Genomic DNA, 16,737 nt, shown 5'->3' with positions numbered 1-16,737 from the left:
GAGCGTCAGACCTAGCTTGGGGCTCCACCCCACTGTTCTGACCCAGCTGTTCTGCGGCTGCAAGTAGTACCCAGCCCTTCCGGCTGCACCAGCTGCAGGACTGCCCTGGAATGGGACTGCGGAATATATGGGGCTCTGAAAGCCACGTCCTCTGAAAAAAAGCAGAAAGTCTTAGGCTTCTCTGCCTGAGGAAGAGTGAGGAGGGGTTTTCATTCATTCACTTAACATTTACTGTGTTCCTGCCCTTGTGCTAGGGACCCAGCGGTGGAAAAACAGTCCTGTTCTTATGGACAAGTAAACAAATACGTGTAGAATTACAAACTGGGCTGAATGCTTCTGAAGAGAAAGGACACGGTGCTATAAGAAAAAAATGAGTCCTGCTTTAAACAAGGTAGTCAGGCAAGGCTGTTCCCGGGAGGGAGCTCCGTCTGTCATCACTGGCAAGCACTATCATTTATTGTGCCCACTTGGGGTCCAGGGCCTTGTACTAAGTACACTCCTCTTTGGTGAGCCCCTTTACCTGCATAACAACCCTATGAGGAAGAGTCCTCATTATCCCCTTTCCCTGATAAGGCCCGAAGCTTAAAGAGGTCAGGTCACTTGCCCAAGGTCACAGCAGGAAGTAGATTCACACCCAATTGGTGCCCACTCTCTGCCCTCTGTGCTGGGCTGCCCCATTCCATGGGCAACACTGGGGTGGAGGGTGGGAAGTGTTGACCTTAAAGAGATTATAGTTTCTGTTGTCAACACAGGTCTAGCCCCCGGGAAATAGAAAAGCAGGTTTGTTCTTACTTGGTCCTGACGAAGTGAGCCCCAAAGGGCTGCTGCAGGTTTAGAGAGGTCATGAACTGGGGACAGGAGGGCAAGAGGCTGGCCAGCACTTGTTTGCAGGCACTGTGGGGCACCAAAGGCAGGTGGGCTGAGCCACCATGCACAAGCCCCCCGAGCGCCTGGTCACTGAGGGAGAGGAATCAAGTTAACCTCCAGCATTAGAGCCCCAGCCAGGATGCAGGCCTCCCTCTGGGCCCCAGCATCCCTGAGCCCAGCACCCAGAGGAGTCTGCAGCGGGAAGAGGAAGTCGGAGCTGGAAGAGCAGACTTGGGAGGGGTATTGCGCAGGGAGTCCAGGTCGCAGAGGTGGTTTTGTGTTGTTGTTCAGCTTGGGAGATAGCAGCGGGGCTTCGCTCACCAAAAAGGCCAGTCTGGAAAGCGAGAGCGAGGGTGGTCTTGTGCCCACAGACCTCGTCATTCCCTGGACCAGCTGCTTGGTCTTTTTGAGAGCAAGGACTTAGTTCTGGCTCTGCCTCTGAGTTGCCTTCGGCAAGAGATTTAATTAACTTCTGAGCCTCTGTTTCCTCTTCTAAAGGGGAATAACAACAATCACTTCACACAGCTGGTTAAAGGATTTAATGAGATAATGCACATAAAGTGTTAGTTGTGGTGCCGGCATATAGGAAGTGCTCAGTAAATGGTTACCATTAATGGTGTGGTCGGGGGGTGTTATTAAAGTGAGAGGTCCTACCGCTCCTCTTGAGGGCCCTGTTCACCACCTCTCTTAAGTTTCTCACCGGGTCATTTCTAAAAACATATTTTGGGGCCCAACTTGGTTTTCCCTCTAGCTTTGCTCTTTGTCGTGATGTGAGTCATGACTGACAGGCCTGCTGACTCCCCTGCCTGCCCGACCTCCCACCCCAGCCCACTCTGGGAACATGTCAGTAGCCCTGCCTGTTGACCAGTGGCCCAGTCCTCCTCTCACCCACCATGGGCCAGGCCCTGACAGAGCCAGAGGAACCAGGCCCAGTCCCTCCCTGCTGTCCACTGGGCCTGGGCAGAGGCAGGTGGGCTGCCAGTACTGTGAGAGATGAGCCTCGGCAGCAGAGGGTGCACTCACCCTAGAATTCTCCACTAAGGACTCCCTGCAACATGGGGTGAAGATGTCTGAATGCTTCTTTTTGTGTTATATCATCCTATCAATAGCTAATATCAGGTCCTTAGTGAGCATCAGGCCCCATGCAAACACGCTGTAAGAATTACAGCATTTGCTCCTCATGAGGAGCTTGTTATCCCTACACTGGATAAAACTGAAGCCTGGTGAATGAACAGCTCGCCCCAGATGGCACAGCAAATGAGGGTTAGTGTCAGGACCGGCATTTGGCTCCCTGACTGGGGTCCATGCTACCATGCGCTGTGCTACACATGCTCCTGTCGTGAATCGCATTTGTGTTGGGTGGTGGCGTTGGGGGTAGGGAGGAAACAATTACAATTTATGTCAGCTGTGCTCTGGGAGAAAGGAAGCAAAAGCACCAAACCCCAGGATTTGCATTCAGACCACTTGGTCGTGTGCGAGAGCAGCAGACGGCATGGGTAGCAGGGGACCAGGGAAGCATAGGGGCGGGGGCAGCAGAATAGGGTGGGCAGGCAGAGGCACAAAGAAGCTCCCTAGGAAGGCAGGACCCTAGAATATCAACCATTAAATCCAAATCCTGACTCACTCATTATTGCAAGCTTCCCATTTTCTACATGGATGCTTCCAGTTTGCCGCCTTTTGGAAGCCCTCCCAGGCTTCCTCCCAGCCTTGCTAGCCTACTTCCTTGCCCCTCTCACCACAGAAACCTGACTCTTCACACTCCTGTATTGATTTTGCAGGGCTCTGCACCTTGCCTCCCAGCTGGCTAGTGTTGTCCAGAGCAGGTGTCCACCTGTCAAGTGGCCACAGGGCACCCAGGAGATGCAGCCACCAGAACCCAGCCAGAGTGGAGGGGGCTGTGATCTCATGAATCAGGACACTGTAGAGGGACAGGTCAAGGTGCTGGAAGCAGCATTTGGAGTGGGGTAGAGGACAGAAGCTGCCTTGGCCGTCTCGGTCATGGCTGCATGTCTGCTGTGCACTGTACATGTTTTATTTCTCCTACTAGCCTCATTTTATAGATGAGGAAGCTGAGGCTCAGGGACACCATGTAGCGTATCCAAAGGCACGCAGCTTTAGGGACTCAGGTCCTGGCCAGTCCGAGAGCAGAGCCTGCGGCTTAAGTACTGTGAGCCCAGCCTCCTGGAGGCAGGGCACCGGCAGCTGGGCAGGCTCCCTGGAGTCACGGGGAGCCGAGAAGAGGAGGAAACAGGTGTAGACAGCACTACGTGGAGAAGGGTCTGCTCACTGGCTGTGCTCAAAAAATAGTGGCCAAGTAAAAGAATTAAGGGCTACCTTCCCATAGCCCGACTCCACAAAGCACGACTTGGCCCTTTCTCCCTCTCCCCACGCCTTTCTCTCTGCTTCTCTCGCCTTTGCTTCCTCCACTGGCTTGATCACTGCTCCCTCTCAGCACAGGAAGCTCTTGGCACTGCTTTTAAAAGTGTATCTGAGGAGCAAAAAAGCCAAATCACCCAATTCAAAAGCAGGCAAAGAACTTGAATAGACATTTATCCAAAGAAGATATACAAATGATATATATATTATTGGTGTAAGCATCACAAGATGCTCAACATTACTAGTCAATAGGGAGATGCAAGTCAAAGCCACCATAATATGTTACTACATGTCCATTAGGATGGCTGCTACCAAAAAAACAGAAATGACAAGTGTTGGCAAGGATGTGGAGAAATTGGAACCATGTCCATTGCTGGTAGGAATTTAAATGGTGCAGCCACTGTGGAAACAATATGGCAGTTCCTAAAAAAATTAAACAGAATTACATATTACCCAGATTTCCACTTCCGGAATACACCTAAAAGAAACAAAAGCAGGGACTCAAACAGATACTTGTATATTCATGTTCACAGTAGTCGAAAGGTGGGAACAACCCAAGCGTCCAGTGACAGATGAATAAACAAAATGGGATGTGTATGTACAGTGGAATACTACTCAGTCTTAAAATGGAAGGGAATTCTGACACATGCCACAACAGGGATGAAACTCAAAGACATTATACTAAGTGAAATAAGCCAGACACAAATGGGCAACTATTATGATTCCAATTTAAAGGGGCTACATAGAATAGGCAAATTGAGACAGACAAGAGGCTGGGATTGTCAGGGGCAGGGAAGGGTTGTAAGGAGTTACTGTTTAGTGGGTACAGAGCTTTATCTGGGGAAGACGAAAACGTTCTGAGAGGGATGGTGGTGGTGGCTGCCCTACAATGTGAATTTATTTAATGTCACTGTCTATTTTCAAAAGGTTAAAATGGTGAACTTCACATTATGTTTATTTTCACACAACTTTTGTTTTAAATTCTGTGTTTCTGCCCCTAGCTTATCTAGAGAAGCATTCAGAGACTCATGCCCAGGACTCCCAGGGATGAACCCACTACCGGTTGGTCGGCTGTGCTGGGAAACCTTTCCCTGCAGCCCCTCCAGCTGACTGCCAGGCGGCCCCCACCCCACTCTCCGTCCCTCTGTGCAGCACAGCAGTGGGGCCCCATGAACGGCACTTCTCCTACTGAGTGACCAAGAGAATGCAACTGGGGCAGATGGCTTTTCTCTGTAAGTTTAGCATAAAATTAAATAATAGGTTTGCCACTGCTTTTTTACCGTCAAACACTAAACAAGGCGGGCTACAAAACAGTATATGAGTGCAGTACCATTGCTACTAATCAGTATACATGCATATAGAACTTTCTGGATGTGCACAGTGATGACAGCAGCTACCTTTCGGGGGTGGGAAATGAGGGCCTTTTCTCATTTGTCCTTCCCAAGTTTTTTTTTTTTTTTTTGTGAGGGCATCTCTCATATTTATTGATCAAATGGTTGTTAACAACAATAAAATTCTGTATAGGGGGGTCAATACTCAATGCACAATCATTAATCCACCCCAAGCCTAATTTTTGTCAGTCTCCAATCTTCTTATGCATAACGAACAAGTTCTTACATGGAGTACAAATTCTTAAATAGTGAATAAGTTACATGGTGAACAGTACAGGGCAGTCATCACAGAAGCTTTCGGTTTTGTTCATGCATTATGAACTATACACAGTCAGTTCAAATATGAATACTCATTTGATTTTTATACTTGATTTATATGTGGATACCACATTTCTCTCTTTATTATTATTATTTTTAATAAAATGCTGAAGTGGTAGGTAGATACGAGATAAAGGTAGAAAACAGAGTTTAGTGTTGTAAGAGAGCAAATGTAGATGATCAGGTGTGTGCCTGTAGACTATGTGTTAATCCGAGCTAGACAAGGGCAATAAAACATCCACGTATGCAGAAGATTTCTCTCAGAACATGAGGGGGGAGGTTCTAAGCCTCACCTCTGCTGATCCCCAATTTCTCACCTGATGGCCCCCTGCGACTGTGCCTGTCTTAGGTTGTTCCTCCCTTGAGGAATCTTACCCGTCTCTGGCTAACCAGTCATCTTCCGGGGCCATACAGGGAAATGTGAAGTTGGTAAGTGAGAGAGAAGCCTTATTGTTTGAAAAGGTTAGCTTTTTACTTCTTTGCATATTTATGCCCTGTGGCTTCTATGCCCAGCATTTGTCTTGAGGTGTCTTTACCACTTGGAAGAATTATGATACTCGGTAAATTCGACATGTGGCACGAATTCTATTTAAGGGTTGTAATTAGGAAGGAAGAAGAAAAGCTATAGAAGTAGCAGGCCCTTCCCAAGTTTTTTGCACTGAGCATGTATTATTTTTGTAATGATGAAATGAAACAATAAATATTACTTTAAAACTTCAAAGACTGTGATCTGCAGGACAGGGCCTTCTGCCCACAGGGTCCTGTCTTCACCCCCGAGATGTCAGTCATCCCCGACCTGGGGCAGCACGTGAGCCCTCGGGATTCAGCCTCATTTGGGCACAGGCTAGCGTGATGGTGTCAAGTAAACCTTTACTGATTTTTACAGTAATGAAATTTTTGTTTTCAAATACATTCTTCTTTAAGCAGACGTCAAATTAGCAGGAGCCAAGAGGAATGTTCAGAGAGAAGACTAATTTGTAATGATTTTATTTATTTTTTGCTACGCAAAGGGCTCAGAGTTTAAAAACAGCTGACGTAAGCAGGGAGTTAGTCCTTCTCACCCTGTCCCCGTCACTGCACCGCCCCCACCCCCCCAAGCCTCCAGCTCAGCCACCTATGGGCACAGCCACGTGCCTCCACACACACGCATGCACGCACGCAGCGCGTGCCTGCCAGCCAGCAGGATCATGGAATCTTTATTAAAGAGGCCCACATGTAGAGGGTTTCACTACACTACTAAAAATAGTCATGCGTACTTAGCCTGTTTAATAAGCACACCATTGCTAATTTTTCTGAGTAAATTGAAACATCATTCCAGAAATACATTTTTACTGAAATAAGGCTTATTTTTTGCCTCTTAGTTCATACACTTTCCTCCCTCTTTTCCCCTCTCCTCCTGTCTCCGTCCCCTGTGTCCCCACCCCTACCCTTTTGAAAATTTCAAAACATAAGGGGGGAAGTGACAGCAATTTGGACTTGGCTTTCACACAAAATGGACCAATTTTTTTAAGTGTTGGCAATTTGTCCCGAAAATGGATATAGGGAGTTGGGCTGCAGAGGCTTTGAAGAATGGGGTTTTATGAGTGGAAAATGAGGCCTGAGTGTGTGGGAATGTGCGCCGCACCCCCACTCCGTGCCTGGAATGGTGCAGGCACGTGTAATAATCGCAGCTAATAGCCCCATTATTGCTATTATCACATTGTATTATTATTATTAATCAGAATCAAACAAAGCATGTTAACTCATTTAACTGAACCAAGGGCTTAACGTGCCAGGGGCTTCATGGCAAGGGCTCGGCAAACCCTCCGAGACATCGCAGCCGCAACGCAGCTGCCACGCTGCCGCTTGCTAGGTCATGGCAGGGCCCGGCAAGGATTTCCCCAACTGTTCCCACCGGTGGCCTGTCTGCGAACTTCCCAGGACACCCTGGTATGGATGCTTATCCCCACCCTGATTCCAGCCTTTTCGTGCACACACCTCTCTTTCCCTTTGGGTAAACCCTATCTAATATAGGTCATATTTAAACACACACACTCACCCATGTGGACAAGGACCCCTCCTCCATCCCCCAAGCTGGCACTCCCATTGAGTCACCGAGGCTGGTACTGAGTCTAGGCACATGCAATTCATGAGGAGCGCCTGGCCTCTCCTGAGCTTGGTGCCCCCTCATCCAAAGCTTCTTAACTCTCCCCAGAGCCCAGAGCCTAGGCTGGGCCACAGAGGCCCCCCCAGCAGCCCCAGGCTCCCAGGGACTTGCTCAGCCCTTCAAGGCAAGGATCCCCACTAAGCCAAGGCTGGCAGAGGGACCTGGGGGAGGCCAGGGTCCCTCTGGGTTCTACCCCCTGGGCTGGGCATCTCTTTGAGGCCTGGCCTTCCCTTCACAGAGCCCAAGTTGCCCTTCTGTTAAGTGGACACTAGACCATTTCCTTCTTGTGGTTTTGTTTCAGGGTTTGAAGACCCTGGGTATGATCATTATGGAAGGCTTTCAGGTGGGCTGTTCATTCAGAGGCACAAAATTGTCCTTTACCATCTCAGTGACCGCCCATCGCTGGGAGACTGACCAAGCACAGACAAAACCCTCGGCAGCAGAGCGTGGAGACGAGTGGGACACTCCATTACCAATGAATCTCACTCCATCACATTTAGCTCCTTTCTCCCCATTTCCCTACCCCTGTGACTAGAATTAACAACAATCACCTCTCCTTTCTGAGCAGCCTAGTTAGGAATTCAGAGCCATCTTCCCTTTTGAGAGTCTACGGGACAGTGGAGCAGGCCCAGGCAATTTGGGGCCAGGACACAGACCAAAACAGGTAGAGACACCACTGAGAACAAAGCCTGACCTGGTGGAGGGCAGTGTATTTTAGGAGGTGTCCTACCTCACCCACATTTGAATAAAACACAAGGTACGCGGTTTTCAGCATCTCGGTATTAGATTTCTATGAGCTATTGGAATAAACAGGAGACCTTGTATTCTCAGCCACTGCCTGGACCTCCATAATATAGGGACTGCTTCCTGCTGGTGGAATCAACAAGCAGTTAAAAAATATATGTACTTCCAGCCACCTTCCAAACACCTCCAGCCCTGGATTCCAGATCTTTCCCACAGGAGCTGGGGGAGGGCCTGGGCAAACCAGAAGACAGGCCCCATACCCTGCATCCCACTGCAGCCCCCAAACCTCCAGGCTGGCAGGATGGAGATGAGCAAGCCATATGGGGACAGCTCTGCTGGGTCCGAGGGCTTGGGGTAGGGAAGAGAGTCCTGCTTTCCACAGCCAGGCCTGGACAAGCAGAGCCTCTTCTGCCCCAAGCAAATCAATTGAAAGTTTTGGCCAAGCCTGTCTGAGCTGGGGAGGGCCCAAGTGGGAACTCCATGCTGCCCGTGTTTGCTCTGCAAATAGAGCCAAACAGTAATACTGCTTCGGCTCATTCTGCCAGCAGTGCTGGGCCAGCCCTTTGCACGTCACCCTTTCCCAGTTCTCTGCTCTGTGAAAGCCTTCGGCTTGTGCCCTTAGAGGAGGCTTGCCCTCCCATACTGGCCCATGCCCATGGACTGGGACCCAGGCACTCCAGGTCCAACATCTCTGCCCACCCTGTACCAGCTCCATCTGGAGACGCATTCACCCCATTCCCCTTCCAGGTTCCTGACCTCCGCTGCTTGCTCTCAGCTCCCACCACACTGACCCAGTTCCTCTAAGCACCTGACCGGCACAGCACACTGAAGAGGTAGGGCTGACATCTAGGAAGCACAAATCATAGCCGACTACAGACGTGCCTCCGAAATATTGAGGATTCAGTTCCAGACCACTGTGATAAAGTAAACATTGCAATGAAGCGAGTCAAATGAATTTTTTGGTTTCCCAGTGCATATAAAAATTATGTTTACACACTACTATAGTCTACTAAGTGTGTGATAGCATTCTGTCTAAAAAATGTAATGTATATGCTTTAATTTAAAGATGGTTTATTGCCAAAAAATGCTAACCATCATCTGAGCTTTCAGCAAATCATAATCACTGATATCATATCAGCATAACAAACATAATAATAGTGAAAGTTTGAAATATCTCAAGAATTCCCAAAATGTGACAGAGGCACAAAGTGAGCAAATGCTGTTGGAAAAAATGATGCTGATAGATTTGCTTGGCACAGGGTGGCCACAAACCTTCAATTTATAAAAAATGCAAGATCTAGAATGGATAAAGAAGATGTGGTACATATACACAATGGAATACTATTCAGCCATAAGAAGAAAACAAATCCTACCACTTGCAACAACATGAATGGAGCTAAAGGGTATTATGCTCAGTGAAATAAGCCAGGCAGAAAAAGACAAGCACCAAATGATTTTCCTTATTTGTGGAGTATAACAGTGAAGCAAAATTGAAGGAACAAAACAGCAGCAGGCTCACAGACTCCAAGAAGGGACTAGGGGCTACCAAAGGGGAGGGGTGGGAGAGAGTGGGTGGGGGAGGGAGGGAGAAGGGGATTGAGGGGTATTATCATTAGTACACATGGGGTGGGGGAGGGTCATGGGTAAGACAGTGTAGCACAGAGTAGTAGTGACTGTGGCATCTTAGTACACTGATGGACAGTGACTTCAGTGGGCTATGGGGAGGGGGACTTGATAATATGGGTGAATGTAGTAACCACAAGTTTTTCATGTGAAACCTTCATAAGAGTGCATATCAATGATACCTTAATAAAAAATATAAATAAATGAAAAAATGCAACATCTACAAAGTGTAATTAAGTGAAGCACAATAAAAAAATAAGGTATGCCTACACATCTTCTTTTACAGGCTCGTGTGTATTTTATTTGATCCTCATAGCTGGTCCATCTTTGGTTTGGTTTGGCTTTTTTATCAAAGAATAATTGACATGCAATATTGTGTTAGTTTCGGGTGTACAACATAGTGATTCAATATTTATATACATTACAAAATGCCCACCACAATAAGTCTAGTTACCATATGAAATTGTTGTCATACTATTGACTATATTCCCTCTACTGTATCCCTGTGTCTTATTTTATAATTGGAAGACTGTACCCTTCTAGCAACCATCAGTGTGTTCCTATGAGTCTGTTTTTGTTTTGTTTATTCATTGTTTAGATTCCACATATAGGTGAAGTCACACAGTATTGTCTTTCTCTTACTTCACTTAGCATAATACCTCCAGGTCCATCTATGTTGTTGAAAATGGCAAAATTTCATTATTTTTTATGGCTGAGTAATAGTCCATTGTATATACATACCACCCTGCTTACTTCAGGTCCACCTCCAAGGATATTGAACTAAAGGGTACATATATCTTTTTAAATTAGTGTTTTTGTTTTCTTGGGATATATACCTAGAAATGGAATTGCTAGACCATATGTATCTATTTTTAATTTTTTGAGGAAACTCCATATTGTTTTCCATAGTGGATGCACCAATTTACATGCCCACCAACAGAGCATGAGGGTTCCCTTTTCTCCACATCTTCACCAACACTTGTTATGGCTTGTCTTTTGAATATTAGCCAATCTGACAAATGTGAGGTGATACCTCAATGTGGTTTTGATATGCATTTTCCTGATAGTTAATGATGTGGAGCCTCTTTCCATGTACCTGTTGATTATCTGTATGTCTCCTTTGGAAAAATGGCTATTCGGATCCTCTATATATTTTTTATTGGATTTTTTATATTGAATTTTATGAGTTCTTTGTATATTTTGGATGTAACCCCTTTGACCCATTCAGTGGGTTGTCTTTTCATTTTCCTTCACTGTGCAAATGCTTTTGAGTTTTACATAGCCCTGTTTATTTTTCCTTCTGTTGTCCTTGCCAGAGAAGACAGATTCAAGAAAAAAAACATTGCTAAGGCTGATTTCAAAGACTTTACTGTCTGTTTTCTTCTAGGAGCTTCATGGTTTCAGGTTTTAAATTTAAGTCTTTAAACTATTGTTTTTTAATTAATTTATTTTTATTTTTTTGAAGAACATTATGTTTACTAGGCTCTCCCCTACCCCAAGTCCCCAACACAAACCCCATTACAGTCACTGTCCATCAGCATAGTAAGATGTTGTAGAATCACTACTTGTCTTCTCTGTGTTGCACAGCCCTCCCCTTTCCCCCACCCCCCACATTATACATGCTAATCATAATACCCCCTTTCTTCTTCCCTGCCCTTATCCCTCCCTACCCTCCCATTCTCCCCAGTCCCTTTCCCTTTGGTAACTGTTAGTCCATTCTTGGGTTCTGTGATTCTGCTGCTGTTTTGGTCCTTCAGTTTTTGCTTTGTTCTTATACTCCACAGATGAGTGAAATCATTTGGTATTTGTCTTTCTCCACTTGGCTTATTTCACTGAGCATAATACCATCTAGCTCCATCCATGTTGTTGCAAATGGTAGGATTTGTTTCTTTCTTATAGCTGAATAGTATTCCATTGTGTATATATACCACATCTTCTTTATCCATTCATCTACTGATGGACACTTAGGTTGCTTCCATTTCTTGGCTATTGTAAATAGTGCTGCGATAAACATAGGGGTGCATCTGTCTTTTTCAAACTGGGCTGCTGCATCCTTAGGGTAAATTCCTAGAAGTCTTTAAACTATTTTGAGTTTGTTTCTGTTTATGGTATAAGAAAATGGCCCAGCTTCATTCTGTTGCGTGTAGCTGCCCAGTTTCCCATTACCACTTATTGAAGAGATTATCTTTTAGATTGTCATAGATATTGAGCATATAAGTATGGGTTTATTTCTGAACTCTCTATTCTGCTCCGTTGATCTATGTGTCTATTTTTGAGCAAATACCATACTGTTTTGATTACCACAGCTTTGTATTATAGTTTGAAATTCAGGAGCACACCCCACGCTTTGTTTCTCTTTCCTAAGATTGCTTCAGCTGTTCAGGGTTTCTGTGGTTTATAAATTTTAGGATAATTTGTTCTAGTTCTCTGAAAAATGTCATTGGAATTTTTATATGGATTGCAATGAATCTATAGATTGATTTGGGTAGTATGGACATTTTAAGAGTATTAATTCTTCCATTCCATGAGCATAGTATGCCTTTCTATTTATCTGTGTTGTCTTCAATTGCTTTTATCAGTAGTTTTCAGAGTACAGGCCTTTCTCCACCTCAGTTAAATAAAATACTTATAGGTACTTTATTATTTTTGATGCAATTGTAAACGGGATTTTCTTAATTACTCTTTCTGCTAGCTCATTGTTAGTGTGTAAAAACACAACAGATTTCTGTATATTGATTTTTGTATCCTGAAACCTTACTGAATTCATTTATTAGTTCTAATAGCTTTGAACTATTAGAGGCTTTAGGGTTTTCTACATATAATATCATGTCATCTGTGAATAGTGACAATTTTACTTTCTTTTCAAATCTGGATGCCTTTTATTTCTTTTTCTTGCCTAGTAGCTGTGGCTAGGACTTCCACAAATACATTGTTGAATAAAATGGCAGGAGTGGGCATCCTTGCCTTGTTCCTGGTCTTAGAGGAAAAGCTTTCAGCTTTTCACCATTGAATATGTGAGTTTGTCATATGTGGCCTTTGTTATTATGATGAGATATTCCTTCTTACCCACTTTTTAGAGTGTTTATCATATCAATGTTGAGTTTTTTCAAATAGTTTTTCTGCATCTATTGAGGTGATCATAATATCTTTATTCCCCATTTTGTTAATGTGGTATATCACACTGATTGATTTGCAGATATTGAACCATCCTTACATCCCTGGAATAAATCCCACTTGATCATGGTGTATGATCCTCTTAATGTATTGTTGAACTTGGTTTGTGAATATTTTGTTGAAAATTTTTACATCTATGTTCATCAGAGATAATGGCCTGAGATTTTATTTTTCTGTAGTATCTTTACCTGATTTTGGTGTCAGGGTAACACTGGACTCTTACAATGAGCTTGGAAATGTTCCTTCCTCTTTAATTTTTTTGGAATACTTTGAGAAGGATAAGTATTAACTCTTCTTTGGATGTTTGGTAGGATTCACCTGTGAAACCAGCTGGTCCTGGACAGAAGTCCAGGACTTTATTAGGAGTGTTTTTATTGTGATTCAATTTTGTTACTAGTAATCAACCTGTTCAGATTCTCTATTTCATCCTGATTCAATCTTGGAAGATTGTATGTTTCTAGGAATTTATCCATTTCTTCCACGTGATCTATTTTTTTCATAGTAAAATTGTTCATAGTAGCCTTTTATGATCCTTTGTATTTCTATGATGTTTGTTGTAACTTCTCTTCCATTTCTAATTTTATTTATTTGAGCCCTCTCTTTTTTTCTTGATGAGTCTTGCTAAGGTTTATCGATTTTGTTTATCTTTTTATAGAATCAGCTCTTAGTTTCTTTGCTCTTTTCTATTGTTTTTCCTAATGAGAGCAGGTGGATGTTTTCTTATTCCCCTGAGCAACACTGGCATACAGTGCACCAACAGTGTGCACAACAGTGTGAGCAGTTGTCAATGTCTGTTTTGACCCAGCCCTGAATTAGAGCCATTGCCTGAGGCCTACCTGCCCTACTGACTGGGCTTCACCCACCAGAGCACCCCTAGAAGTCCTCTAGCCTTCGTAGTCAGGCATTAGATGCATAAGACCCTGAGTTTCTCCCCCCTCCGCGAAGGGCATAGACACCCTGCTCACTTCAGGTCCATCTCCAAGGGTTGACCTAAAGTTCTCTCTCCCCCAGGAAGAAGTCAACTCCATGCCCTGCCCTCAGAGGGCTGCTCCACCGCATGATGACCAGTCTCACTCCAGAGCAATCCTTCTTAGCATTGTTTACAAAATTCTCAATTAGTTTCTGAGAGTGTGAGCATTTACAAATGGAAATGATTTGAGTATCTTAGAAAACTTGTGTTCTCTGCATTCAAACGATTATTGTCACTTCCTCAGGGAAATTTTCTCTCATCCAGTCTGGTTGGATTAATGTCTCCCCTAAACACCACAAATACCAAGAAGGCCAGGACAAGACTCATTACAGAACCCCAAGCATCCAAGACAGCTCAGTAAATAGTAGTTATATGTATGAATGAAACCATGATTTCCCACCTGCCCTTGTCCTGTGGCCTCAGGGGTGCTGTCCCCCAGGCCTGAAGCCATGCATCCAGTCACGGGGGCCAGTCGAGGCCTTTCTGCCTCAGCTATAGATACTAGTAGGTCTCCCAACCCAGAGCTCACCTCTCTCTGTTTGAGATGGCAGTGCCAAGGGGACAGGCATCAAGAATACTCCCCAGCAATGGGAACTGAGGGGCACTGCAGGGCCTCTGCCATAGCCAGTCGGGAGTCAGACACCCTGCCCTACCTGGGCATTCAGACGACTCTACAGTGGCTGGACTATGGCAGTGCCAGGACCATGGCAACTCTAGCAGTCACTCAGCCAAGAATGACACAGAAAATGCTACCTTTTACATGAAGAGTCCTTACAAACCATAAAGGGGGAAACAGCCCAAAGTGCCTGATGCTGCCACTCCTCCAATATCTGTATCAGGTGCCCCAGTATTGCTGCTAGGCCATTCCCCCAGAAGAGATCACCCTGAGCTCTATGCCCACACAACAGAACCCGCCAGTAACAGCTATTATCTCTAGGGGTACTACACCCATTGTGAGGCTAGGGGAAAGCAGAGTAGACTTCCAAAGGAGGGACTCCCTAGCAATGGGTCCATAAAGAAAGATAGAGCTCTGCCTGGTGTGGGGACACCCACATGGATGAGCCCAGCAGGTTCCAAGATCAGTAAGGCTGCACCAGCTCAGGGAAGCCCTACCCTCTAATGGGGCTTCTGGAGGCTCTCCTTGCTCTGGGGTCCTCGGCAGCTTTCCCAGGAGCTCAGTGGGTCTTGGCTGCTGGAGGCAAGGCAAAAGAGAGCCTGTGTGGCCCCTGGACGTGGCCTCTGGCCAGGGCAAGTCTTGAGCCTCCTTCTCCTCACTCCCCAGGTCTGGTGTCATGTGGGGTTGGGGGGTCCAGGGAATCAGACTTCATAGTCACTTACCCAGGCCCAAACCCCAATAGTGGGAAAATGCCTCAGTCACAGCAACCATGGAAAGGTCAACTCAGAAAGCCTGTGTTTAACGGGGGGTAGGGCTGTCACAGTCTGCAAGCCCCTCCTCCCCGGGTGCCTGGATCCAGCTACTGCTCCTCCATCTTTTCTGAAGACCGGGACTCGTTCTTCTGTGGCAGCTCTTCAAGCATTAGTCTCAGCACATGCACGATCTCATAGTACAGCTCTTGAAGCCTGGAGGGAGAGCAGGAGACGGGGCTGAGCTTGAGGGCACGCTCTGTGCCGCCCCAGCCCCTCTGTGGCACACGTGCACCTGCACGTTCACCGCACAGGCAGGGGTGGGATCAGGGCACGGCAGACTTCAGAGTTAGACCAGGCTGGGCTGCCATCTGCCTCCACTCTTCCTGTGGCCCCTGGAGCAAGTTATTTCTCCATGTATTAGGCTGGAGACAACAACCCGGGCTCTGAGGGTGGTGACTATGTAGAAGTGACCTTACCACCTGGCCCACTCTCAGGCCAAAAGTGGGCATTCCTTGATCCCCTCCTTTCCAGTCCTCCAGTCTATGAGGCCCTTCTAGGGGCTTTGCTGAAGCCAGGCTAACTGTGTCCTTCCTTGTTCGAGAGCCACCTGTGGCTCCTCAGTATGCACGCTCTCCCCTTCCTGCTCAGCAATGGCCACTTACAACCACAGCTAACACACTAAGCAGAGCCCTGGCCCAGGCCAAGCTCTGAGCTCTATACACACTGTTTTCACCTATCAGCCCAGCAGCCCCTTGTGTAACAAATGGGAAAAGGGCAGAGACTTTCCCAGGGTCACAAAGGAAGGCGGTGGCAGAACCAGGCCAGGAGCCTCAGTACCCAACCCGCCCATCAGTGGTGCTGCTTCCTCTGTCCTTTCAAAAGGGCTTGGTGAGGAAGGGCCTGGAGAGTCAAAGGAGCCGGCACTTAACTACGGGTCAGAGTCCCTAGCCACAGGCCTGTCCACGCAGCTGCCCAGGCCACGGGCATACATGGAATCCCGAACTCCGGAGAAGGGCCTCACTCTATCTGCCCCACACGTCGGCCATCACCCCCTTTCTCTCGCAGGGCACCTGACACAGACCCGCACTCAAAGACGCCTGGGGACCAGGAAAAGCCTGGTCTCCTGGGCCAGGGTCAGCAGGGCTGGGACTGACTTGTAGATCGTAGTGTCCTGGTTGTCCAGAGTGGACAAGTAGATGTCGATGAAGGGCAGGCTGGTGCCAAAATCGTCCAAGACCATGGGGTCAGTATGCTGCAGGGTCCTCTTGAAGTTCTCTACCAGCTTACTGAAACTTTCATAGTCAACATTTTTCTAGAGAGGAAGGCAACAGGAGAACGTTGTTGAGCAGATGGTGACACCCAATATACATAAAGGCCTAGGGACCCTCCCTGAGGGGCCCAGGCTGAGGCCTGAGCCTAATCACAGGCCCATCCTGACCCCTTCTGAGCCTGGATGCCCCCTAACCGAGGGAGCCTCGTGAGCTGCTGTCGCTGACACCAGGACACGATGCAGGAAGGGGCCGGAGAGAGCCTGAGGGTGGCTCAGCAAGGACTCGCCCCGCCCTGGACAAACCCTGGCCCGGTCACGTCCGGCCGAGGTCTCCACCTCGGAGAAGAGGCTGCGGAGGGAGGGGCCGAGCACGTGAGGCGGGAGGGGCGGCGACTCGGAGCCGGCAGAGCGAGCAGGGCTGGGGGTGGGGGGCACAGCGGCACCGAGGTTGACAAGAAGACTGAACCCAGCCCTTCACACATGCTTGACA

General features: G+C 46.9%; 1 protein-coding gene across 1 annotated transcript in view; it reads right to left on the bottom strand.

Annotated features, from left to right (window-relative positions):
- Nucleotides 1–11,536: 11,536 nt before the first annotated feature.
- The window catches only part of CATSPER3 (cation channel sperm associated 3), a 34,751-nt gene continuing 29,550 nt past the window's right edge, over nt 11,537–16,737 (bottom strand). Inside the window, exons 7-8 of the mRNA XM_036898043.2 lie at nt 16,132–16,289; nt 11,537–15,190 (exon numbers count right to left, since the gene is read on the bottom strand). Coding sequence (XP_036753938.2) covers nt 15,085–15,190; nt 16,132–16,289 — 264 coding nt within the window. The 3' untranslated portion in view covers nt 11,537–15,084. The remainder of the gene's footprint in view (nt 15,191–16,131; nt 16,290–16,737) is intronic.

Source organism: Manis pentadactyla, chromosome 13, assembly GCF_030020395.1.
Source record: "Manis pentadactyla isolate mManPen7 chromosome 13, mManPen7.hap1, whole genome shotgun sequence".
In the NCBI taxonomy this organism is placed as follows: domain Eukaryota; kingdom Metazoa; phylum Chordata; class Mammalia; order Pholidota; family Manidae; genus Manis; species Manis pentadactyla.
Note: the sequence above shows the minus strand (reverse complement) of the source record. Positions and strands in the feature narration are given on the sequence as shown.